Raw genomic sequence first — 25377 nt, forward strand, 5'->3', positions numbered from 1 at the left:
AACCATGGTTTCGGCACATATCCGATAGCGCAACCCAACACCAACGCTGCTACATTCATGACATGTAAAGAGATGTACTTCCACGTCCCCAGGGCTACACCCCTCATCAACCCATCCTGAAACGAAAACCGAAGAGCATATCGTAATACGTTTCACGCTTGTTTCTCGTCACCATTAAGGGTAGAATGCCTCTCTCCCTATCTCATCACCGTAGTTAGTTCGAAATTTCTAAAAAATTCGTTCTGGCTTTGCCTGTTTTCCTTAAATCATTCAATTTCATTCGTTATAGAGAGAATTCGAAGTGGGTTTCACGCTAAATTTAGGACAAAACTCACTCTTTGCCATTCCGGTGAAGAGAAAGAGAAGGTGCATGCATTTTTGTTGCCTGGATGGAAAGTAAATATTAGGATTTGGCAGGAAAACATGGTGTGTTTATCTTTTGATTTATTGTCTTTTACACATCGTATGGGTCAATGAATTCATGATTTGTGTGTTTGGTGAACAGTTTCTGAATTTAGTTCCAGTTCTTGAAGTGTGTTGGGTTTCATGGAGTTCCTGATTTAATGCTCTCTATGATTCGTCTTGGTTATGGTGTTCAAGATATTGAAATACCTCCTTGAACTGTTTGGTTCTGTAGTACATATGACGTGGCTATTACTCCCAAGTATGAAATTTCTCATGACAATTAAGCAGGAGGGCTCTCTTGCTCTATTACTATGGCATTTGGGTTTTATGCTCCTTTAACAATTTAGCTCGAGTTTGGAAAAGCATTGTGTTCGTTCATTTCTATTTTGACCTATTTTAATCTGAAAATATTTGTTCATAGGTTTTATTTTATTGTTATGAACTAGGTTTTGCTCTGAAAGGAAAACTACATTGACTATGGTTTACCGTTTCTGTTTCTGATGATATGTGGAATGGAGCTTTTGATTGAGGCTTTTGGGTTTTGATATCAGTGTAACTTTCATCAACATACTTGGCATTAGGTTTTATTGTGTTTCTTTATTATGTGCATGCTGCACTTGCAAAGGATTTTGTTACATAAATTATTTTTTATGTAGTTATTTATGCTGAGATACTTAATGTCTTGATGCTGCATTTTCCAGATTGATTGGCTTCTTTCAGAATATTCTGCAGAAAGAGGGAAACTGAAATTATCAATAAGGTGGTTGCGCTGGAGCTTATATAACATCCTTCTTGCTTGGAAGAATCCAATCTGATGGATTACTAAGAATTTGTATAAATTTTGCACTAATTAAGGTTGATTTTTATGCTGTTTCCATTATTTATTGGATTTATCGATTCAGGTGCAGTGGTGGCTGATTATATGTGCGCTCTTTCTTGTTGGTTTCAATGCTCTTTGTTGCTTGCCATTCCATCAATTGTTGAAGGTGTCTGATATTATTTTTTATAATCCATCGTGTTTTACTTATAAGATGAAGTATGTTAAGTTTGTTTCTGATGTGTTCCTTTTGTATTATTATTAATTTTTTTTAATACATTGTGCATATTTTTTTTTTAAAGTGTTGTGATCAATTTTTTTTTGTCTTGAAAGAAAACATTGATGAGTTTCTTGAATCTTTGGTTGATAGGAAAATTATTTCAATAAACAATAGATTAGATCTGAGAGTTACCAATGATAACGTGTGACTGGTAGCATTGCCACACTTTGCCTTCGTCCTTGTGAAATCTTTGGAGGGATAACTAGTTCAGTGATGAAGTTTTGGGATTTCAGTAAATATGGAGCTATGTTAGCTTTGGTTATTTTCCTAGCAGATAATTCTTCTGAGTAGCTATTTGATGAAAGAAAGATCATACAGACAGACAGTCAAAAAATGTTTAGAAGATAGGTGTTATACATTTAAGGCTATTGATTATTATAGGAATATATAAGTCAATTTGGTCCATGTGGATTCAACAATACAACGCCTCTGATCATGCCCAGTATGGAGCAAGGGGGAAATTCTTGCCAAGCAGAGGCACCATTTCGAAGTGGTTTGAGAACTTCTATAAGTACTGTTGTCAAAAGTATGATGCTACTGGAAGGAAGATTCTGTTCATCCTTATCCTACATTTCAGTATATCTGTAATGGGGACATTTTCCTGAAGCTTGGTGTTTAGCACCCAAACACAGAATGCTTGTTAGAGGTTTTCCAGTAGGAGTTTGTTGGTGGACAGGGGGGTGTCAGCCTTTGTGGTTCAACTTCATTTATTTAACTTCATTGTCATCATGTATACTGAGGACCTTTTTGTTTGTTTTCTGGGTGTGGATCAATAGTTTGAAACAATGGCTAGCGTATAAGCCATATAGTGATATCATTGGGTGTGAGAAGATGCTTCCATTTCAAGAGTGATTAACTCTTGCTGAAAAATAATAAAAGCTGTGGGCTGAGGATTTCTGGACGTGGTCTGCTCTTCATCTAACTTGCATTATCAAACAGGGACTGTGTGGACCAAACTCAAAAGTTCTGAGAGTGTTGGGTATACCATAGAAGAGCTCTCAGTGGTGGATTTTGGGCAAAGGGTGGTCATCAAATTAAGCATTCTGGATGGGAAGCATCTGTCAGAAGAGGATGAGAAGCAGCTGTCAGAAGAGGGTGGACAAGGGTCATGTGACAGCCCAAGGAAGGAAGAAGAAATGGTGACCATCTATCGTGTATCTGCCAAAAATCTGTAAAGGAGGTATTTTATCAGGATTTTTAGATCTGTGCTTTTCAAGGTTTGAGAAAGCAATCTAGAGAAAGAACTACACCAGGATCACATAGAAGTCGATGGAATCAAGTTATGGACAAATTTGACTGAAAATAAGGGAAATTTAATATCTCAATATGCAACAATTAGATTTGGATGTAATTTTGGTCAAGCATTGAGAAAAGCCTTGAATAGGGGAAGATGTGAGATATAAACATATTGTTGCTCTCTCTCGCTCTGAGGCGGTGCAAATGGTGATAGCAAGGGGAACGGTGAGCATCTCGCTCTCACCTCAAACAGCTAAAGCGGTGTATCTTCGACGTTATCGGAGACAATTTATTCTCCATGGAGCCTCTCCAACCGTCAGATCCCCTTATCCTTAGGGCTTTGTTGTTCGATCCTTGATGAGAGGCTAGGAAACTTGCTCTGCTGCTGAACAGATGTAAGGTTTGTTTATATTAGCAGTGGAAAAACACCTTACTCCGATTCTCTCCATTCCTCCCCAACCCTGCCTTTCTATTCCCATTCTCTAGACCCCCGTCTTCTATATTCCCATTCTCTCTATCCCAGTCCTCTCTATCACTTCTCAAAAAAAAATAAAAAAATAAATAAAAGGGGTTCAACGGTGGGTTTGCTGTACTTGCCTTCCCACCTTGTTACCAGCATCAAGGCCCCGTCACAATCCCCTCGCTTCTCAGCAACAAACCTTGATATTCTGACCCTCCAACAATCTTCCTCCCACGCTTTGTTTTTACCCACACCCACACCCATCGTTGACTATACCGTTACACAACCCCAATCAACCAACGGCTTTTGGGCACCAGGACCAGAACCAGAACCATACCTGCTACTCTGACCCTTGACATTACCCTCTTCTCTTCCCTTCTGTTTTCTACCCCTGCCGCTACCCTCACCCCTTTCCTCCCCCTACTATCCGACTACCGGCACTAGAGCCCAGGACCAGAACCTGCTGTCCCAGCCCAACACGCACTGCTCGGTAGCAGATTTGAAACTGAGGAGAGGCATTTGTCGGGTTCGTATAAGACTGGTGCTGTTGATCGAGGCCATCGTCTTTGTTTGGGGATCATTGATCTCCATTTTGTAAGGGATATCCATATCTTTTCCCTTTATGAGACTAGCTCTCTTGTCTTGATGTTTCTTTGTTATCCTTTGCCAATTACTTCTTTTGGGTATTTATTTCTCTGATAGTTTGCTGTTTCAACCATTTGATGTTTCATCCAATCTGATATTGGCCCTTGTCTCATCTAAATATCTTTTTGCTGTTATGTTATCTTATGTATTTATTGTCTATCTTAGTCCAATATTAAAATTTTCAGTTCCTGCTCTGCCATTTAATTTTTGCTTGATATTTTGCCGCCCCTTGATCCCGTTATATTTTTGTTTGTTATTGATTCCAACTGTTTCATTTTATTTGGCCTTGATATCCATTTCTTTATAGCTACCCATTGAATTGAATCATCTATGTATATTGTGTGCCTCTAATTGTGTGTATGAGCTGTGACATATATACTGCTTAATCACCTTGCTTAGCATATTGATAGCATTCTCTTTTCAGTTGGTTTGAGAGGTTCTGAGATATGTATTTATATATATATTTTTTCCTGTGTCAGAATCACTTGTTTATGCTTTCCAACGGTATTTGTTTAGTTCTATATACTGTTGTACCATCCCGATATCTTGGTTTGTTGGAATATGTCCCTTTTTTTAGCTGTATGAGTGTCTTTTATTGCATTAGGTACCATTTTGTACATTCTTATCTACTATATATCTATCTTCTTATAGTAATGCGTTAGGTTGGCAGCCGACACTTTATTTATTCAGCCAATCACCTTTTGCATGGATCCTCTTGTTTTCTGATTTTTTGTTATCATGTCTTCTCTTCCTTACTGGGTTAGGGCATCCCCCGTATGTGACGTGCTGTGTCAATGCCCGGATGCGGTGATAAGTAGGCAAGGGCAGGTGAGAGGAAGTATGTGAGCCCGGAAATGTAGGATTAGATTAGCTTCCTGGAACATTGGACCCTTAACAGGTAAAAGCCTGGAGTTGATAGATGTTATGAGGAGACGAAGGATTACTATAGCTTGTATCTAAGAGACTAGATGGAAGGGTAACAAAGATAAAGTGTTGGACGACTTCAAACTTCGATATTCAGGAGACCAAAGTAATAGAAACGGAGTGGGGATAATAGTGGATAAAGACCTAAAGAATGATGTAGTGGAGGTCAAAAGATTGGGTGAAAGGACATATTCGTCAAATTGGTGTTGGAGAAAGAGGTTATCAATATCGTTTATGCTTACGCACCCCAGATAAGATTGGATGAAAGTATTAAGCATTAATTTTGGGATCACATGGATGATTTAGTGCAGGGTTTTGGTTAGGATGAATCGATTATTATTGGAAGTGACCTGAACGGACACATTGGGAGTGATTGTAGAGGTTATGAAGGTGTCCATGGAGGCTTCGTGGAAAGGGAGAGGACTGAGGAGGGGACCTCAATCCTAGATTTTGCTGTAGCTTATGATCTATCTATTGTGAACACTTTCTTTGAAAAAAGAGAGGAATATTTAGTTACCTATAAAAGTGGGATTCGTACCAGTCAAATAGATTTCTTCCTAATTAGAAAGACAGACAGAATGTTGTGTAGATTGTAAGGTTATTCTTGGCAGAGTCTAACCACCCAGCATAAACTGGTGGTCTTGGATATGTGCCTCAATGCACAGAAGCGTAGGAGACTAGGAGGAGGGAATCTATGTACCCTAAGATAAGATGGTGGAGGCTAAAGGGGAGTCCATGGGCATATTTACTGAAAATATGGGCAAACAAGGAAAGTGGGACTTTGAGGGAGACACCAATGTGATGTGGAACAAGATGATGACTTGTATTAAGAGGGTTGCCAAAGAAGTTCTAGGGGAAGCAAAGGGTAGGTGTCAGGCTCCTAGGGAGACTTGGTGGTGGGATGAGGAGGTCCAAGCAACCATCAAGACCAAGATAGAGAGGTTTAAGACATGGCGACAGACTAAAGAAGCAGAAGATAAAAAGAAGTATAATGAAGTATAAAACGAGGCTAAGAAGATGGTGGGGATGGCTAGGGCAAGGAAATATGAAGAGCTTTATATTAATCTAAATTTTAAACACAAAGGAAGGGGAAAAATCTATTTATAAAATAGCTAAAATGAGATAAAAGAAGAATAGAGATTTCGACTAGGTGAGATGTATAAAAAGGGGAGGATGGAAGAGTCTTGGTAAGGGATGAGTACATTGTGAGGAGATGGGATGAGTATATTTGTGAATTATTAAATGGAGATAGTTCGAGTTTGATTGAACCGGTTAATGGCATTACTCATCAAGACATCACACATCATAGATATGTACGAAAGGTTTGTGTGGTAGAAGTTAAAGAAGCCTTAAGAAAGATGAAAGTAGGCAAGACACCAGTCCGGAACGAGATTTCAATAGAAGTGTGGAAGGCCCTTGGAGTTTTGGGGTATTTTGGTTAACCAAGTTATTTAATAAGATTATGAGCACAAGGAAAATGCCAGATGAATGGAGGAGGAGCATTGTAGTTCTGGTCTACAAAAATAAGGGGGATGCTCAGAGTTGCAATAACCATAGAAGCATAAAACTAATGAGTCATACTATGAAACTTTGGGAGAAGGTAATTGAAGCCCATCTGAGAAGAGAGGCTCACATCTCGAAGAATTGATTTTTTTTTATGTCAGGTAGATCCACGACAGAAGCTATCTACCCTACTAAGGAGGCCCATGGAAAGGTGTAAAGCTAGCAAGGAGGATCTCCGTATGGTCTTTATTAACCTGGAGAAAGCCTATGCCAGAGTCCCTAGAGATTTAATCCAGCATGTTCTTGCAAAGAGAGGGGTGTCGACTAAATATATAGAGGTAATTAAAGACATGTTCTTGGGCTAGCCTCTTTCCTCTTACTCTCATTTTTCACTTTTCTTATCCCATTTCTTCATTTTTAATCTTCATTTCTCTTACTTCCCTTTCCCTTGTGAGGACCTCAGTTTTCCGTACTTTGTCTTGAAAGGATCCATGTAGCCGACCCCATTTAGTTGGGATAAGGTTGAGTTGTTGTTGTTGTTGAGAAATCTGAGATCTATCAGCAAGAGCTGAGAAAGTACTGCAGGGTTTGATGATCAGATCTACGGAACAGATCTGATTCAATCTGCCAAGTAAGTGATCAGAAAAAGAAGAAGAAGGAAGTCTAAAATAATATTTGGAATACCAGCCCTGTATGCACAGCTCAACAGCTCCAAAACTCATAAGAAATATAGAAAAATCTTTATTCAAATTATGCTTAATTGATGGGGGTGTTTACATCCATATAAGCTTTTAAACTTCCTAAACTGTATGCAGCCTTACCCCCTGCTTTGCTGGAGAAACTTGAAAACAGCCTCTCCTGCGAAGCAGGGGGTAAGGCTGCGTACATTTGCCCCTCCCAGACCCTGCAGTAGCGGGAGCCTTGTGCACTGGGATGCACTTTTTTTTTTTTAAACTTCCTAAACTGACTCATGAAATGATTCCTAATCACTCTCTTACACTTAATAATCTAACTCAATCTCCTTAACTTAGCAAACTAAGACTTTTACTGCTATTATTGCTTTATGGAGTCTTAAAACCCTTTATATGGGCTTATAAATTAGGCCTTCTACAACAAATAGTTCATAAGCAAGTAGCCCAAGGCGCATTGAACCCCATCCATGGCCGAAAAATATGGTCATCCCAAGCCTAATTTGGCAGTCTCGACTGCATAAATGATTCATTGGAAAAAAAAATGATGCAAACAAGCATATGTATGTGCTAGTGAAGTGGTAGCAACAGGGATGCAGCTCTCCCTAGGGATATGGATTTTAAGGTTGAACTACATGGGAATGTGAACCGTACCATTAAAAAGTAATCAAGAATGGTGACTAATGAAAACAAGCCAGAAATTACGAAGAATAGCTTTACTTTTTAAGTAACTGCAGCAGAACCAGATAATGAGAAAACAGAGTTTGAAAAATGGAAGAGGAGAAAAATAGAAAACAGAGGATAATAATAGTAATTCATTGGGAGTGGAGAAGAGATCAGAAAGATACCTTTAGCCACAGCTAACAATTCATAAGCAGTCAAGTCACTTAAGCAAACTCAGAAATTTTATCCACAAAATTTGAAATTTTTTGTTCAAAGCAGCACATATAAAAAAACCCGATACCCTAACTCAAATAAGATTCTGATTTGAATCTCTTTAAAATTTATTTATTATCTATCCAACTAGGGTCCTTAGTAAGACTCTTATCCATGTATACCCATAAAGTAACCTTAAAGAATAGGAAATTAAAGAGATAAAGACTCTTAGACCTCGAATAGAGCTGTTTGGAGGGCAAGGATCCATGTAACCGACCCCATTTAGTTGGGGTAAGGGCCATAAGGCTGAGTTGTTGTTGTTGTTGTTGTTGTTGCTGTTGTAAAGAGATACAGACTCTTAAAGACCCACCCTTGACACTCAAACAATAAGACTAGGATTCTTTATCAACTATTCCTACTCATATTAAATGAATTAAACCCAAAAAAATAAGATTCCAACTCCAAAAACATTGATAATAATTAAGTTTATTAGGATTTATATTCCAGGTTAATTACAAAATAAAACCCAGCAGTTGATGCAATAATTCCTCTCATTGGTGCTTCTGCTTCACACAGATTCTTTGAAGTTTGTAGGGTACTGTTCTATACATGCTTCCCCCCCCCCTTCCCAATAGTACAGCTATATGTATTTTACTTATCAATAAGAAGGAGCAATTTTAGAGTTCCCAAGAATTCATTAATATGCAAATTTCGGTACAGAGTGTTTTGGGAACTAGAGAGAGAAACTGGTTTAGTGATTCAGGAATTTGAGAGCTGGTGGTGGACTTGGGGAGATTCCCTCCCTCTCCCTGCCAAGATTCTGCAGATCATAGTCCAAAGTCCAAACCATGTGGTTCCATGTCAGGTCCGGCCTTTTTTTTTTTTTTTGGCTAGAACAAGAAACCAGAACCAAAGAAAAAAAAATTTAGAGAGATCCCCGATTGCTTGTAGTCTGGATTCTTACTAAGAGGGAGATCAAGTTAGTGTTAGACATTGAGTTATTGAGAAAGGAGATGTGCTCTCTCTGAAATAGCATATAGCTATATTGGCTATTATCGAACATATAATTTTGGTCATGTTGATAAGAGAAAAAGTCATCTTTGTCCAATTATGGAAGAGGAACTAGCTTAGGAAAGAAATATGAACTTGGTGCAACTAGCTTAGATACTGACAGTATTGACATTAATTCGATTATAAAAACCACCCCTTAAATTTTGAAGGGTCCTGTATTTGGACCAAGAGAGAAACCATCAGATACAGTGGCTGCCATATCCAACTAAAGACGTAATGACCATGACTCTTTTGAGTTTGATTGCTTTCTAAAGTATAGTTCAAAATCTCAGTCGAAATCACTGAGATTTCATGAAATATTTCAGTTTTAAAGAAGGTCGAAAAGAAACTGGATGCAACTCAGTAGGAATGTAGGGTTATTATCGAAATTTCGGCTTTTTGGTCAGAATTTCAGTTTTGACTCAGTTTCTGTACAAAACAGTGAATATAAAAAGCACTATGATGCAGATACATCACCAAAAGAAGCTTATTTTAATGGGAATAAGTCTAGGTTGGGTTATGCACATGTTGGGCTTTTGATCCCATGGGTTTTCAATGTAATAGGCCACTTTTATGGGCCTAAACTATGGGTAATAAGGTTGCACACGAGATCAGAGAGTTTAGTTTCCGTACTTAGTTTTATTTTCAAAGGATTTTGTTTTTAATGAACCGGGTCCAATCTAGTCCAACCAGTGGTTCGATTTAAGTGATTTTAGTAATTTTCTTTTATTTGCTTTTAAGCAATGTAAGTTGGGCTGGATTAATACTCTATAAGGCCAGCCATGTTTTGAGTCTATTTCCTTCAATATTCAGTTTCCTAGTCAGTTTAGGTTACTTAAGGATTGGGTTAGACCTTTCCTTTTTAGTTTAAGAGTCTTTTTTTGAGTCTTTTATATAAGGTTGTCAGGGAGGCAAGCATTGGACACGAATTTTTGATTAATAAAAAGTTTTTTGCTGATCTTCTCTTCTTCTCTATTGAAGATTTGTCTTGTGTTTGATCAAGGATGAAAGAATCGGTGTTTTATCCGATTGATACCTTGCGGTGGGAAGCCTGGGTGGATCGTTTGGTTCTTCGTTACATCTCCATTGTCATTCTACTATCAAGCAATCTAATATCAAGGTTTTCTTCATCAACCAGTAAGTTTATTTCGCAAACTCTAGATCTCCTTCCTTCTCTTTTGAAGATCTCCATTCAGTTCAGCCACTTCCAACTGTGGGAATTTCTCCCAAACTTTGGCAGTTTGGCTGAGTGATCAACAGCCTCAATAGGGAACTCAATCCAAAGATGGGCCAATTCTGCCCAGCCAAACCCCATTAACCCTATTTTCCCCTTCTAAACCCTAACCCTAGTTTTCCTCAATTCTTGAAACCTTGTTGCCGATTCTGTCCAACAGTCCCTGGTTTTTTTTCTTTTTCCAGTTAAATCATTACTGGAATAATCAAACCTAATACCTAACCTTAAACTCTAACCCCAAAACCCCAAATCCCACTAAACCCTAACCCTAAATTAGCCAATTTTTACCTGTTTGAACCCTAAACTGATTTCCCCTTTGGATAACAGATCTTGGTTTGGCTCCTAGTTTGACAATTCAAATCTAGGACTACATTAATTGACGGTTTCGATCAAAATGGGTTGAAATTTCAACCCATTTCGTGAGTTTCGGGTAGTTTCGCTTGTTAGAGCAGACAAACTCTAAAAACCTAGATTTGGTATTTTTAACCAAGTGACCTACATTTCTTGGTGGAACAAAGTGTATGGAACTACTACAATGCATCTACAATGACAATTTGCCGCATTTGAGGAAGATTTGTAAGATTCAAACTTCGAAGTATACCCTTTTTCCCCAAAGGTTTCGAGCCTTCCTGGAACTCTATGTGGTACTAACATAGGGTTGGAGGAATGGTTTCATAGGGGTGTTTTAACTTGGTTGGACACTTGTCCTTCACTACTTGTAACACTTTGACATTGTGTAATATTAAATGGTTTTTTGTTGTTCCTAATGCATATTTTAGTTGTTTTCATTGAATTTTGTGTTTAATACTAAATTATTTGTAAAATAGGCTATATTTGAGAAAGTATACATCCAGGTATCGCATGCACTATCAACCTAGGGTATGAAAGTGTTTTTTTTTTATAAACTAACTACACAGTGTTTAATAAGATTATAAGAACAAGGAAAATGCCAAATGAAGGGAGGAGAAGCATTGTGGTTCCTATTTACAGAAATAAAGGTGATATTCAGAGCACAATAACTATATAGGCATAAAACTAATGAGTCATACCTTGAAACTATGGGAGAGGGTTATTGAAATCCACCTGAGAAAACAAACTACTATTACAAAAAACCAATTTGGTTTTATGCTAGGAAGATCCACGCCATAAACTATTTACTTAGGAAACCCATGGAAAGATTTAGAGATTGCAAGAAGGATCTCCATATCATAGTTGTCAAGGCGGCAAGGCGACCCAAGGTGGTAGAGGGGGTTCCTAAGCGCTCAGGCGACAAGGCACCCACCTAGACTCCCAAATGTGTTTTTTTTTATTTCTCCTCTTTTCTAACATTATTTAGTATGCTACAATATATACCTTATATCATAAAAATTCAATATTAAGCTACGTCAAATCATAAAAAATCGACATAGGAGTAGAAGACAACAGAACTGAAGAAGCAAGCTATTGGAAGATTGAAACAATTAAAACGTGCATTTGGTTTAAATTGTTCTTAGAATTGGTCATTGTCCTGGTATACCTAGTCTCACATATGGTTTATATTGTTCTTAGAAAATATGATCTTATCTTTAGTAATTAAACTGCTATTGATTTAGAGAAATGTTCTTGTTCTCTAAGAAGTTTGACTGGCCAAATGATTTTATTTTTACATGAGACTTTTTGTATTAGGTAGAGCATAAAACCAGCTTTCCAACAAATCCAAGTTTGCTTAAATCTGATTTATATTGAAAGAGTTATGCTCCAGTCAAACCTTATTTGGTGTGCGCCAAGCCGCGAATGCTCTCATAATCGCTCTGAATGAAAATATATGTTTTTTAGATATAAAAACAAATGAATATTTTACTGCTCTTTTGGTTTTTAGCAATGTTTTACCATATTAAGATTTATGAAATTTTTAGATTTGAGAAAAACCCCAGCATTAAAAAGTTGAAAATTTCACATACTGCCGAAAATTCAATTTTTGTTCTTGAAATGAGGGGTTCACTTTTTATCCTTTTGATATTTTATTTTTTTAACTATTTTTATTGGATTCAAATAGGGGGTGTATTTACTTTTTCATAAATAATATCTTAAGTAAATGAAATAGAAAATATAAAAACATTTACTTAAATAGTATTTGGCATAAATAAGGTCCAAACCTGTTTGATACCATTAAGGCGATAATCGCCTAGACCTCAAAAAATCTGCCTGGACGCCTAGGCGATGGCTTGACAACTATGCTCCATATGGTCTTGACCTAGAAAAAGCTTATGACAGAGTCCCTATAGAGTTAATTTGGCAAGTATTAGAGGAAAAGTGTTTCAAGTAAATATGTGGACATAATTAAAGATATGTATGATGGTGCCGTGACTAGTGCAGGAACTGTGGGGGGGGGGGTCCAAGGTAGTGAATTCCCAATTACAACTGGGATACATGAAGGCTTAGCTTTAAGCCTTATTTGTTTGCGCTTATCATGGATGATTTAACTAGAGACATTCAAGATGAGGTTCGTTGGTGTATGCTTTTTGTTGATGATATTGTTTTGGTGGATGAGGCAAAAGCAAGGATTAATGCCAAGTTGGAGTTATGGAGACCAACCTTGGAATCTAAATGTTTTAAAATAAGTAGAACGAAGACAAAGTATATGGTGTGTAACTAAATGTAACTTTAGTTACACTAGGTCAGATAATGAGCTAGTGAAAATTGATGAGAGGGAGATTCCGTAAAGTGATTATTTTAGGTATCTGGGCTCAATCATAAATAAAGAAGGTGATATAGAGGATGATGTTTCACAGAGAATTAAAATAGAATGGATGAAGTGGAGAGCTGTTTTCGGAGTGTTGTGTGATCTGTGTATTCCTTTAAAACCTGAAGGGAAATTTTATAGGCAGTCATTTGACTATGATGTATGGTGCGGAATATTGGGCAATTAAGAAACATCATATAGGTAAACTCAGTGTAGCGGAGATGAGGATGTTGAGATGGATGAGTGGCAAAACTAGGAATGATAAAGTAAGGAATGATCATATTAGAGCCGATTTCGGAGTAGCTCCGATACATGATAAGCTACAAAAAATTCATTTGAGGTGGCATGGCCATGTTCAACGGAGGGCTTTGGATGTTCCAATACGGAGGAGTGATTTGATTCAGATTGAAGGAACTGAAAGAGTCAAGGGTGGACCAAAAAGGACCTTAGGAGAAGTGGTGAGGAAAGACATGCATAGCGTAGGCCTTGTATCAAGTATGACCTCAAACAAAGCTGATTGGAGAGCAAGGATCCATTTAGCCAGACCCATTTACTTGGCATAAGGTTGAGTTGTTGTTGTTATTGTTTACAATCTAAAGGGTCCAATATATTTTGAAATTATTAATTAGGGGGTTTCTAAAGTTTCGGGTCAGAATATGCCATTTGACCATCGAAAATGGCCAAATGAAATGGCCAGCCGAAACATGCAGAGTTCTAGTCGAATTCTGGTCGAAATGAAATCTCAAACCTTGTTCTAGAGTGAAAAGATGATTCAAAAAAATAAGGACGACCGATGAACTAGTTGAGAACCGGCAAGTTATAAGCCACTAGATGAGGACCTTTTAGTTTGATGTTGAAGATGGAGATGGATGATGGTGGTTGATGATGATGATAATTGATGGAGGTAGATAGTTTTGGCTGGTAGAGTCCACTAGAGCCCCACCAAGGAGATCCACCTTGGATATGATTGCTGAATCCACAGCCCACTTGAGTCCACAAGCTAAATCTCACGAGAGAGTTCTTTGTCTTCAAAATCTGGTGTTCCAGAGAACAGCCCATGGTTTCATTATATAGAGGGGAGGCAATAAAAGCCCTTAGGATACATCAACTTATATTAAATAGACTTTTGGATTTTCAACACCTAGAAATTAAAACCAAGACATAGATAACATCCCCAAGATATAGGGAACTACAACCAAGAAAGTTACTTAGAAAAACTAAAAGACTCTTAATGACTAATAATTAATACCCAGGAGCATGAACAACCTCATAACTCCACCTAGGAAACTGAAAAGACACAAAATAAGAGTAAATACTCGCCTAGGAAAATGAAAAGGCAGAACCATTGGGTTTAATTCACCCAGACCAACATAGGTGTCGACCTATGAGCTGGGCATTTTAGGCCTGATCCTGGGGGCTCAAATCTGGCCTTGGGCTGGGCCTGGCGGGCTGGCTGAATGCCCTGCATCAACTCTCCCTTCGAAAAAACTCGAGTTTTGGTTTGCTTCGGGAAAATCTTCAGGTGGTGCGAATCAAACTTCAAACCAAAGAAAAATTCGGGCAGCTCATGGTAGTTAGGGATGTAGTTGATCAGTTGTGGTCCATTCTCCTTGAAAAACTTAGGTGGAAAGATAAAATCCACATGCTCCACCTCTAAATCAATGTTGGTTTTAAAGGGAATAACCACGGGATCTTCAGAAATTGTCACATCCACCAATTCGACTGTATTGACAAACTTATCTACCACGATCTCACTGGCAAGTACAGCCACCGCTGCAATGCAATTTTCTACAATAGAATCTTGAGGCATGAACTTTTCAATGCAATCTTCGGTTGGTAGTTCATCAACAGACACAGTCTCTTCATTGCCTTCCATGGCGACATCTGCAATTGATTCGTCAAGTACTTTCTCCACCTTGTTATCAGAATTTTTAAGAGATTCTTTATGCTGGAATGCTGGATCATCTGCTTAAGTTGTTGTACTATGTTGTTACACAGGTCTGGTCTCTAGCAATTCCAAACGAAAAGTGTCCATGGTTGTAGAAGAAGTTTCCTTTTCAACTTGAAATGCCAGCTGGTGGTAATCTTGTCGATGGGATAGCTTGTGGTTGACACATTCTGGAAGATAGTTGTTCTTCAACTCGTACTTCTTCTCTTTCCAAGTGTGAGGCTTACGTCGTCTGATTCTGAGCTTCTCTCATGGGATCTCCACCAAGCTTTAGCATGATCAGCCAATCACAAATAAGCAAATCTGATATTTCGTGCTTCTATCAAACCATGCCGATAAATATATTCTTCCAAGGAATCAATCCAATCAAGGAATAGATATGGATTTCATTGTCAGGCAAAGTAAAACACATCTGGATTCATTCTCTTTATCAGTCTGAGCTTTGATACCCATTGATGTAAAACTGAGAGGGTAAGCAAGCCAAGATCGAATCTGGAAGAGAATAGGGGTAGGAATGATGAAGGTTGGTGGTGGTGATGATGATAATTGATGGAGGTAGATAGTTTGGCTGCTAGAGTCCACTAGAGCCCCACTAAGGAGATCCACCTTGGATATGATTGCTGAATCCACAACCCACTTAAGTCCACAAGCTAAAACTCACCAGAGAGTTCTTTGTCTTTAAAATCTGGTGTTCCAGAGAGCAGCCCATGGTTTTATTATATAGAGGGAAGGCATTAAAAGCCCTTTGGATACATCAACTTACATTAAATAGACTTTTGGATTTTCAACACCTAGAAACTAAAACCAAGACATAGATAACATCCCCAAGACATAGGGAACTACAACCAGGAAAGTGACTTAGAAAAGCTAAAAGATTAACGACTAATAACTAATACCCAGGAGCATGAACAACCTCATAACTCCACCTAGGAAACTGAAAAGACACATAGTAAGAGTAAATACTAGCCTAGGAAAATGAAAAGGCAGAATCACTGGGTTTAATTCACCCAGGCCAGCATAGGGGTCGACCTATGAGCTGGGCCTTTAGGCCTGGTCCTGCGGGCACAAATCTAGCCTTGGGCTGGGCCTGGTAGGCTAGGCCTGGCGGGCTGGCTGAATGCCCTGCATCAAAAGCACTAAGATTATTATCATACGGAGATTTACATAGTTTTTTATTTGTTAAGCAATAGAATTATTAGACTGGTGGTCATGCAAGATGCAGAAATACCTAAGGGTAACTGCTACATCTCCATTCTCTAGAAGAGGGAACCTAGGTGCTTATCATGGACAACTTTGTTTAATGCATTAGGTTCATGATCTATGTATACTTTTCATTAAGGAAGCCCATGGGGAATTGCATTTTTCACAGTGGCCGTCTGTGTGGACCGCTATGGAGTGAACCTACTGAATATTTTATTTGAATATGCATAAGTAAAGCCCATGTATTAAATGCAAACCTATTAAACCTCCCCTTCTAGGAATTGGATAAGTTCATTTTTGGATTGCTAGCCAGTGAAAAAGACGAAGGACATGGAGTTTACAATAAGAGATCTTTAAAGTTATGAATTGTCAATATCGTTGAATTTCTGCAGAAATTCCATGGGTATTATTTGTTGTAATATGGGGTACAAGGGTATAATGGTCCAATAGGGTATAGTCTGTGTTGCTCTAAGGGTATTATTGTAACTTGTACTTTATTCAATTTATTATAAATAGAGAGGACATGTGTCTCATTGAGACAAGTTCAATTCCCCAAATATTCCATCATGGTATCAAAGCAAGGAGAAGAATCGTCCTTGGGAATTACGCCCCTCTCATGAAACCTTAAACATTCCGCCGCTGCCACTTCTCTCCCTCTATCTTCTTTTTCTCGCCTAGCACCATCACCGTCATTCTTCCGCCCTCTCTCTCTCTCTCTCGCGTGGTAGCACCCAAACCCCCACCGCCCCTCTTCCGCCTTCTCTCTCTCTCTCTCGCGGAAGCACCACCACACCGCCTCCGCCTCTGCCTCTCTCTTTCTCTCGCAACAGCCCCACATTATCGCCACCCTCTTCTGCCTCCTCTTCTCGGCTCCCTTCACCGCTACCTTGATCTCCCTCCTTCTCCCTTGATGGTGAAGTGTTTCTCCCATCAAGGGTTCTCTTTTGCTACACCTATGGTCTAAATATTCGTCACATTTTTTGAAGAATATTTGTGGTGATTTTTTCTCCCTATTTTGAGCAATCAACAATTATGTCGGACAAGTCTACCGCATCCACCAGACAGGGAGGAGTAGTCCAACAACATGAATGCGACTATCCTTTGTTCCATTCCAATACTGTCAAACTTGATGGCAGTAATTATCTAATGTGGTCACTGTCCTGCTCTTTGGCTGTCAGTTCTCGTGGTCTTAAGGGCCATCTTACTGGAACCACTATGAAGCCCACTGCTGATGGTCCTGCTCTCACTAAATGGGAAACCGATGAGTGCTTGGTAATGTCTTGCCTGCTTCAATTTATTGATCCCAATATTGCCCAGGCTTATCTCCTTCTTGATTCTGCTGTTGCTATATGGAAAGTTGCCAAGGCTACATATTCTCAGGTGGGCAATGATGCTCAATGTTATGATATTCGGCGTAAAATCCATAACCTGCTACAAGATCTCTCTCTTTCCTAGTATTACAACACCATGTGTGGTTATTGGCAGACCTTGGATTTTTATGGGAAATTTACTACAACATCTGAGATAGATACTATTGCATTTCGCAAATGGGAAGATAAGCCACGGGTCTATGATTGTTTGGCTGGGCTGAATATGGAGTTTGATCAGATTCAAGCACATGTGCTCAATCGTGATCCCTTCCCTTCTCTTGAGTAGACTTATGTTATCGTTGCTTTTGAAGATAGCCGCCATAATACCATGGTTCACACCGTTCCCATGGAGTAATATGCCCTCTACACATCAGGTACTCCTTCCCGTGGAAATTCTACCCAGGGATCTTCTCCTCATTGGACTGATGGGTCATCCTCTGAAAAGGCCCCTTTGACGTGTGACTATTGTGGGAAGGAGCGCCATACCCGTGGTCGTTGTTGGAAGTTGCATGGTAAACTTCCTCCCACTCGTGGTCGTGGTCATGGTCAAACTTCAGCTGCTGCCCCATCATACGACTTCTGATGAGCCATCCGGTGATGCACCTCTGTCTTCTGATGAGCTTCTACACCTTCGTGGTTTGATGACCATTGGAGACTTCTTCTTCTGGAGCTTCTCCCAGTGCCAGTGCTGCCTCTGCTACTGTTCTTCCAGAGCCCCAATCCTATGACTCCTCAAGTATTTCTTTCAGTGGCCAGTGTTCCTTGGATGGTTTTCCTACTTTTTGGATAATCGATTCCAGGGCTACTGATCACATGACCGGATCACCCTCCCATTTTTTCCATTATTCTCCATTGTCAGGTACTAATTGGGTCCGTGTAGCTAGTGGGTCCTTATCCTCTATTTCAGGAAATGGATCCATTAGATGCTCTCCTAGTATTTCCCTTTCTTCAGTTCTCCATGTCCCTAAATTTTCTACTAATCTCTTGTCTATTAGTAGCCTTACTAGGGATTTAAATTATAAAGTGATTTTCTATTCGTCTCATTGTATTTTTCAAGACCTGAACACAGGAAGTACGATTGGCAATGGTAGGATGGCTGGGGGTCTTTATTTGCTTGATAGTCCTTCTGCATTAACTACTGTGGCTTCTCTCCCTGAGGCATCTTCCCGTGCATTATTTTAACTTCATATGTGGCATCGCTGTTTGGGCCATCCACTCTTAGGAGTTTTATCTAAAGTTTTTTCCCTCCTTATTAAAACTGTGTAATCCAGATAGTTTCTTTGAGACGCTTGCACTTTAGCAAAGCAAACACGACATTCCTTTCCTATTTTTGATGATAGAAGCTTAATTCCTTTTGGTGTTATTCATTCTGATGTGTGGGGCCCTGCCCGTTGTGTGTCCATTTCTGGATTTCGATGGTTTGTGACCTTTATTGATTGCTTTAGTCGTACTACTTGGGTTTATGTCCTTCATCAAAAGAGTGATGTCTCCCATTGTTTCAAGATTTTCCAAACTCAGTTTGATGTCAAGATTAAAATTCTAAGGACTGATAATGGGTGGGAATACATGGTTGGTGTTCATCAATCCTATCTTTCTGATGAGGGGATTATACACCAGATCAGTTGTGTGGATACCCCAGCCCTGAATGGCCTTGCATAAAGAAAAAATCGCCATCTCTTGGAAATTGCACGATCTTTGATGTTTGCTATGCATGTTCCTCCTCGGTTTTGGGCTAATGCTGTTTTAATGGCTGCTTATTTGATGAATCGGTTACCCTCTCGTATGTTGGATGGTCGCTGCCCTCTTGATCTTCTTATGGGTTCTTCCTCATTTGTTGTTCCCCCAAAGGAGTTTGGGTGTGTTGCCTTTGCTCACAATCACCATGTCCATGGCAAGCTTGATCCAAGGGGAATTAAGTGCATATTCTTGGGATACTCCGCTACATAGAAGGGTTACAAGTGCTATCATCTTCCATCCCGCCGGCTATTTGTTACCATGGATGTAATTTTTCAAGAGAGTGTTCCGTACTAACCTGCACCTCTTCAGGGGGAGTCTTCAGGTGAAGAGGTGCCGTTTGTGATTGCCCCTATGGAGCTTTCCATGTTGGAAGATGATATTGAAGTGTCTGATGGTATTACTAGTCAAGTGCAGCAGCCCAAGGTAGAAGAAGAATCTGCTCCTCTCCAGCCCGCGGTTCAAGGGGAACCACAGCCCGCAGTTCAGGGGGAGCAACAACCCACGGTTCAGAGGGAGCCACAACCCACGGTTCAGGGGAAGCTACAACCTACCATTATTTCTCTATCGAAGGTGTTTGTTTGTTCTCGAAAGAAGAAAAATAAAATGCAGAACTAAGACCACCACCATCTCTCCTCGTCGATTGGACTTCCCAAATTCAGGTCAACCATGTGTTCCAAATGTGTCTGGTGAGTCTATTTCTTCTAGTGATCCAGCCCTTGATTTACCCATTGTTGTTAGAAAACCAAAAAGGTTATGTACCCAACATCCTCTCTCTAATGTTGTGTCATATTACTCTTTGTCTCCTTCCTTTCATGCCTTTGTTTCTTCTCTGTCGTCTATTTCTATTCCTAACACTTGGCAGGAAGCACTGACACACTCTAAATGGAAAGAAGCCATGAATGAAGAAATGCAAGCTCTTAGGAAAAATAATACATGGACACTGGTTCCTCTTCCTTTAGGGAAGAAAGCTGTAGGGTGCAAATGAGTGTTTGTTGTGAAACACAAAGCTGATGGTTCTGTGGATAGATACAAAGCCCGACTGGTTGCTAGAGGATTTACCCACACTTATGGGATTGACTACTAGGGTACATTTGCACCGGTGGCCAAGATGAACACTGTGAGAGTGATTTTATCATATGTTGTGAATCAAGGATGGGATCTTCAACAATTAGATGTAAAAAATGCATTCCTGCGTGGTGAACTTGAAGAAGAAGTATGCATGGACATCCCTCCAGGTTTTGATTATCTGAAGACTCAAGGGAAGGTATGTAAACTTAATTGTGCCTTGTATGGTTTGAAGCAATCTCCCAGGGCATGTTTCAGACGATTGCATAAGGCAATGGTGTCAATCGGATTCAAGCAAAGCAATGCCGATCACACTCTCTTTATGAAAAGGACTCCTACACATACCACTATTTTGATAGTTTATGTAGATGATATTGTTATCACTGGGAGTAGTATAGAAAAGATCTCCTCACTGAATCAATTCTTGGGACATGAATTTGAAATCAAAGATTTAGGGAAGTTGAGATATTTCCTGGGTATTGAAGTAGCATATTCGGCTAAGGGTATTTCACTTTCTTAAAGGAAATACACCATTGATCTATTGATTGATACAGGAATGTTGGGAATTCTCATCTTCGAAGCAAGGAAGGAGAACCTGTTGACAAGGCTAGTTATCAGCAGCTAGTTGGGAGGCTCATTTAATTTGTCTCATACTAGCCCAGATATTGCATTTGTTGTGAGCATGGTGAGTCAGTATATGCATGATTGTTATTCAACCCATTTGGATGCACTATACCGGATCTTGAGTTATTTGAAGGCTGCTCCTAGAAAAGGTGTTCTTATTTCACCCCACAATCAACTTCGCATTGAGTCATACACAGATGCTGATTGGCAGGCTACCTTGATGATAGGTGATCTACTTCTGGCTACTGTACATATGTTGGTGGCAATCTTATCACTTGGAGGAGCAAGAAGCAATCTGTCGTGGCTCGCTCTAGTGCAGAAGCAGAATTTCGTGCCATGGCCCATGGCATTTTTGAGTTACTCTGTTTGAAGGGCTTACTTCAGGATCTTGGAGTTTCATCTGAGTTGCCTATGCATCTCTACTCTGATAGCAAATCTGCGATCAGTATTGCCCATATCTGGTTCAACATGACCAAACCAAACATGTGGAGATTGATTGTCACTTCGTCAAGGAGAAACTCGAACATGGACTTGTTTGTATTTCATTTGTCCCTTCGGGTGACCAGTTGGCTGATGTATTTACTAAGGGCTTACCTAGTAAAAACTTTGTTTTAGTTGTTAGCAAGTTGGGCATGGTTGATATTTATGCACCAACTTGAGGGGGAGTATTGTAATATGGGGTACAAGGGTGTAATGGTCCAATAGGGTTTAGTCTGTGTTGCCCTAAGGGTATTATTGTAACTTGTACTTTATTCAATTTATTATAAATAGAGAAGACTTGTGTCTTAGTGACACAAGTTCAATTCCCCAAAAATTCCATCATTGTTATATTTTATTCTCTTTCAGATTTCATTGAAAATTTGTTCCTAAGGTAAAGGTGTCAGATATCATGAATATGTTAACTAGATAAGGAATGGTTATGGCGTCACATTACTAATTAGGAATAAGGAACATCTGTTACTTCTATCCATGAGTTGAAAACATCATGTGATGTATCTGTTCATGTGTGTGTGTGTGTTTTGTGCAAGTGACCCCCTCCCCAAAAAAATAAAAAATAAAAAATTATTGGACATCCAATTTCTTGTAATGAACTGTTAAGGTGTTTCTTTTTATGGTTGATTTTTCCCCCCAGAGCGGCAACTTATCCTGCTCTTGGACTCACTACATATCTTCTTGGCAGAAGAAACCTAAAAGGCTTAATGATCTGGATCTAGGTAGATTGATCCAAGATCTAGATATTGATCTGAGTTGGGATCTATATTAAGAATTTGAAGTGCTTGCTTTCCTTGGCTCTTGTTCAGAAAATATAAAAATAAAAAATCCCACTGGAAGTTTGCTTCTTGTTCAACAAAAGTTGGAATCTTGTGCCATGCGATTTTTTGGAGCAATCTTTGTGAAGTTTATTTCAATATCCAATTTTTCCCTTTCTTGTGCTAAGCAGTATGCACTTTATGTTTCAGATTATACCTTCCACCTTTTGTCCAATTTTACAGCAATAGTCATCACTCTCCAGTGAGGAATCACCTGAATGGGATGTGGGAAGGTCCATTATGTCTGGACTAATTGAAGGTCTTCCTGACGCAGTTGCGCTTCAATGCCTTGCACGGGTGCCGTTCTATCTCTACCCTAACTTGAAACTTGTTTGCCGTTCATGGAGAGCCACTATTCGCAGCCCCGAGCTCTTCAAGGTCCGACGTGAGGTCGGTGCATTAGAGGAGTTCTTGTGTGTATGTGCTTTTGAGCCTGAGAAATCATGGCAGCTTTATGATCCTCTCAGAGACCTTTGGCTGACGCTACCTGTTCTACCCTCAGAGATCAGGCATCTTGCACATTTTGGTGTTGTCTCCACTGCAGGGAAGCTGTTTGTGCTTGGTGGTGGCAGTGATGATGTCGATCCATTGACTGGTGATCATTATGGTATATTTGCAACAGATGAAGTGTGGTCATATGATCCCATCCTCCAACATTGGGATCAGAGGGCATCAATGCTAGTACCCCGTGCAATGTTCGCCTGTTGTGTGTTGGAAGGTAAGATTATTGTTGTGGGTGGTTTCACCAGCTGGCGAAGGTCTATAGCTAAGGCTGAGATCTATGACCCAGAGACGGATGTTTGGGTTCCAATTCTCGATCTCCCTCACACTCACAATTCAGCATGTTCTGGGGTGATGATTGGTGGCAAGTTGCATGTGTTGCACAAGGGGCTGTCAACAGTACAGGTCATGGAGAATGCTGGGTGTGGGTGGGCAGTCGAAGACTATGGGTTATTGCAGGGCCCAATGGCATTCGTTCATGGGGAGCTTTATGTGTTGAGCCATGGGGTCATATTCAGGCAGGACAAGGAGCAAAGATTACAAAAGATAGTGGCAGCAGCACCGACATCAGCCTTGGACTTTCAAAGTAGAATTGGGTTTGCAATGATCGGATTAGGAGATGAACTTTACATGATTGGAGGGGTGATTGGTCCTGGCCGATGGAATGTAGACATCAAACCACTGTCTGATGTCGATGTCCTTACAATTGGGGTTGAGAAACCGACTTGGCGCCAGGTCTCCCCTATGACACAATGCTGTGGTACTGTACTTGGGTGTGCACTGTTGAGGATCTAATGTTGCTTTGTCTCAGACTTTGTTGAGAACTAGTGGTGGTGCTGCTGCTCTTGTGGGTTTCAGTCCCCCAAGCCCTTACTGCAAAGAAGAGAGAGAGAGAGAGGAAAGTGCACTTCTCTTGTGCACAGTTTAGGATCTAATGTCTCTTTGTCTCAGACTTTGTTGAGAACTAGTGGCGATGCTACTCTTGTGGGTTTCAGTCCCCAGCTGTAAATTAAGAATAGAGAGGAAAGTGTTCTTTTATGCCCAGCTACTGTTTTTGTTTGTGAAAACTATCTTGTTAAATTTGATCTACTGTGAGATATTTTGTAAGAGGAAATGCCATTCAGTGAGGCTACAAAATAATCGGTGATTCATTTGATATATCAATGAATTTTTCATTAAGTTGGGATAAGGGCCATAAGGCTGAGTTTGTTGTTGTTGTTGGTATATTGAAGTGTAACTCGATAGGGATTTCTCCTCCATTGAGATTTGAATCTGTTAGGATTTTGGAGTCCTAGTCAGTCTTTAGATTAGTTTCTAATTTAGTCCTGAAGTTGTATTTAGACTTTATCTTAGATTACCATTACATATAGGAGTCTTGAGTTATGTAATCTGTTGGATATAAATAAGACATTGCCCCGGGGGGGGGGGTTTACTGCTGAGTATCAATCTAAGCTCTCTGGACAGTCCTCCTTTCCACCATTTTCTTCTCTTCTTTTCTGATTCTGGTTTGTAATTTGAGGTTTTGTTACACAGGTTTTTGGTGGAGATTTTAGCTTATTGTTTTTGCAGTTAGAATTTGAAGGGAAGTGGTTGCAAGCTTGTGGACCAAGTCGGTGATAGACTATTGAGCATCTTCTTCAGTTTTTAAGTTCTTTCTGTTGAGTGTATGTTTATCTATCACCATGATATCATAAAATATCATCCCCTTCCCACATCCTTATCACCTTTTTTCTTTAACCTCCCTTCCTTTTTTCCCTATGATTTCATTCTTGGAATTAACTTTTGTCAGTTCACAATTTTAAATTTGTAATGGTAAATCCTGTGCTGAGGGTGAGCTCAACAAAATCCATGATTGGTTGTGAACAATCAAGAATGTATATAAAAATGCCTATTAGATGATATGTTAGTGTCTATTGGTCCTAAGCTTGTGAAGAACTAGTTCTCTAATTTAGACTGCTCTGTTCTGCAGGTTTCTTTCTGTATGTTACCTCTGTGCTTAGCTTCTAGATATATTAACTTGAGTATTTGAATTGACAGTTGGAAACCCTGGGGCAGACTAGAATGGTGCTCAATAAGCAGGTAGGCTTCCAGCTACAGTTTGTTAAGGAGGATTGAACTCTTATTCGTCATCAAAATTGAATATGATACAGGAGTTCTTGTAGACCTTGTGTCTGATGTGGACACTGACACCTGTGTTTTTGTATGTTTTCTATTTAATTTCTATCTAGAAGATTTCGATCGAGCCCTTGTGAATCCCTTTCCCTCCGCCCTTGATAGATCAGCCGTTGCATATGCTGGCTACTCCTGCCTTTCTTGGGCAACAAGGACATATCAGAAGGTAGAGACGCAGGGTGATACCATAGGGTGATATTCCGAGAGTGAGTTTTGGCTATTATACCATCATAGATTTGGTCACACAGCAGCCTTAAGTGTTATAGGCGCTTATTTGCAATTTATTTTTTTTGAAACTTAAAGAGGTCTAGGAACTCCAGAAGATTCTCAATGAAGTTATTTCTGGTATGGAAGCTGACTAGATTTGCAGAACTTTTTGTTATTTCTGATATTCTATTATTTCTGTTGAATTTGTTGCTATTCTGATCATCTTTGATTGTTAGCCTAAAATTATCTCTACTCAGATCACAGCATTTGGCCCTCAGTGTCCTCCTGAGCTTCATCAGTTCCCCTCATTATCTCCTTAGTTCATCAGAATTTGACCTGTTAGACTTAATTTATTGGGACAAAATTTCTCCGGCTTCCTTCACTGGCCCCCATCACCACTAG

At 39.6% G+C, this 25377-nt stretch overlaps 1 protein-coding gene and 1 long non-coding RNA gene across 3 annotated transcripts; both read left to right on the forward strand.

The window, feature by feature from the left end:
• Positions 1-213: 213 nt before the first annotated feature.
• LOC122644499 (F-box/kelch-repeat protein SKIP30-like) lies at positions 214-23733 on the forward strand. 2 transcript variants are annotated; one of them, XM_043837929.1, is made up of 3 exons: positions 214-426; positions 22246-23479; positions 23634-23733. In XM_043837929.1, exon 2 carries the CDS (start codon positions 22336-22338, stop codon positions 23389-23391), a length of 1056 nt encoding a protein of 351 aa, XP_043693864.1. In that variant the 5' UTR covers positions 214-426; positions 22246-22335; the 3' UTR covers positions 23392-23479; positions 23634-23733. The 2 variants fall into 2 exon arrangements, with proteins under 2 accessions (XP_043693864.1, XP_043693863.1); XM_043837928.1 differs by lacking the exon at positions 214-426 and having other exon boundaries at positions 22072-23479.
• LOC122644525 lies at positions 21787-23703 on the forward strand. The gene is made up of 3 exons (XR_006330411.1): positions 21787-21801; positions 23478-23498; positions 23611-23703. It is a non-coding gene; the product is annotated as an uncharacterized LOC122644525 (long non-coding RNA).
• Positions 23734-25377: the final 1644 nt, after the last annotated feature.

The sequence above is a fragment of the Telopea speciosissima genome, chromosome 1, assembly GCF_018873765.1.
Source record: "Telopea speciosissima isolate NSW1024214 ecotype Mountain lineage chromosome 1, Tspe_v1, whole genome shotgun sequence".
Lineage (NCBI taxonomy): Eukaryota > Viridiplantae > Streptophyta > Magnoliopsida > Proteales > Proteaceae > Telopea > Telopea speciosissima.

Coding starts and splice junctions, on each gene's coding strand:
- LOC122644499 (XM_043837929.1), top strand. CDS start 22,336: ATGTCTGGACTAATTGAAGGTCTTCCTGACGCAGTTGCGCTTCAATGC.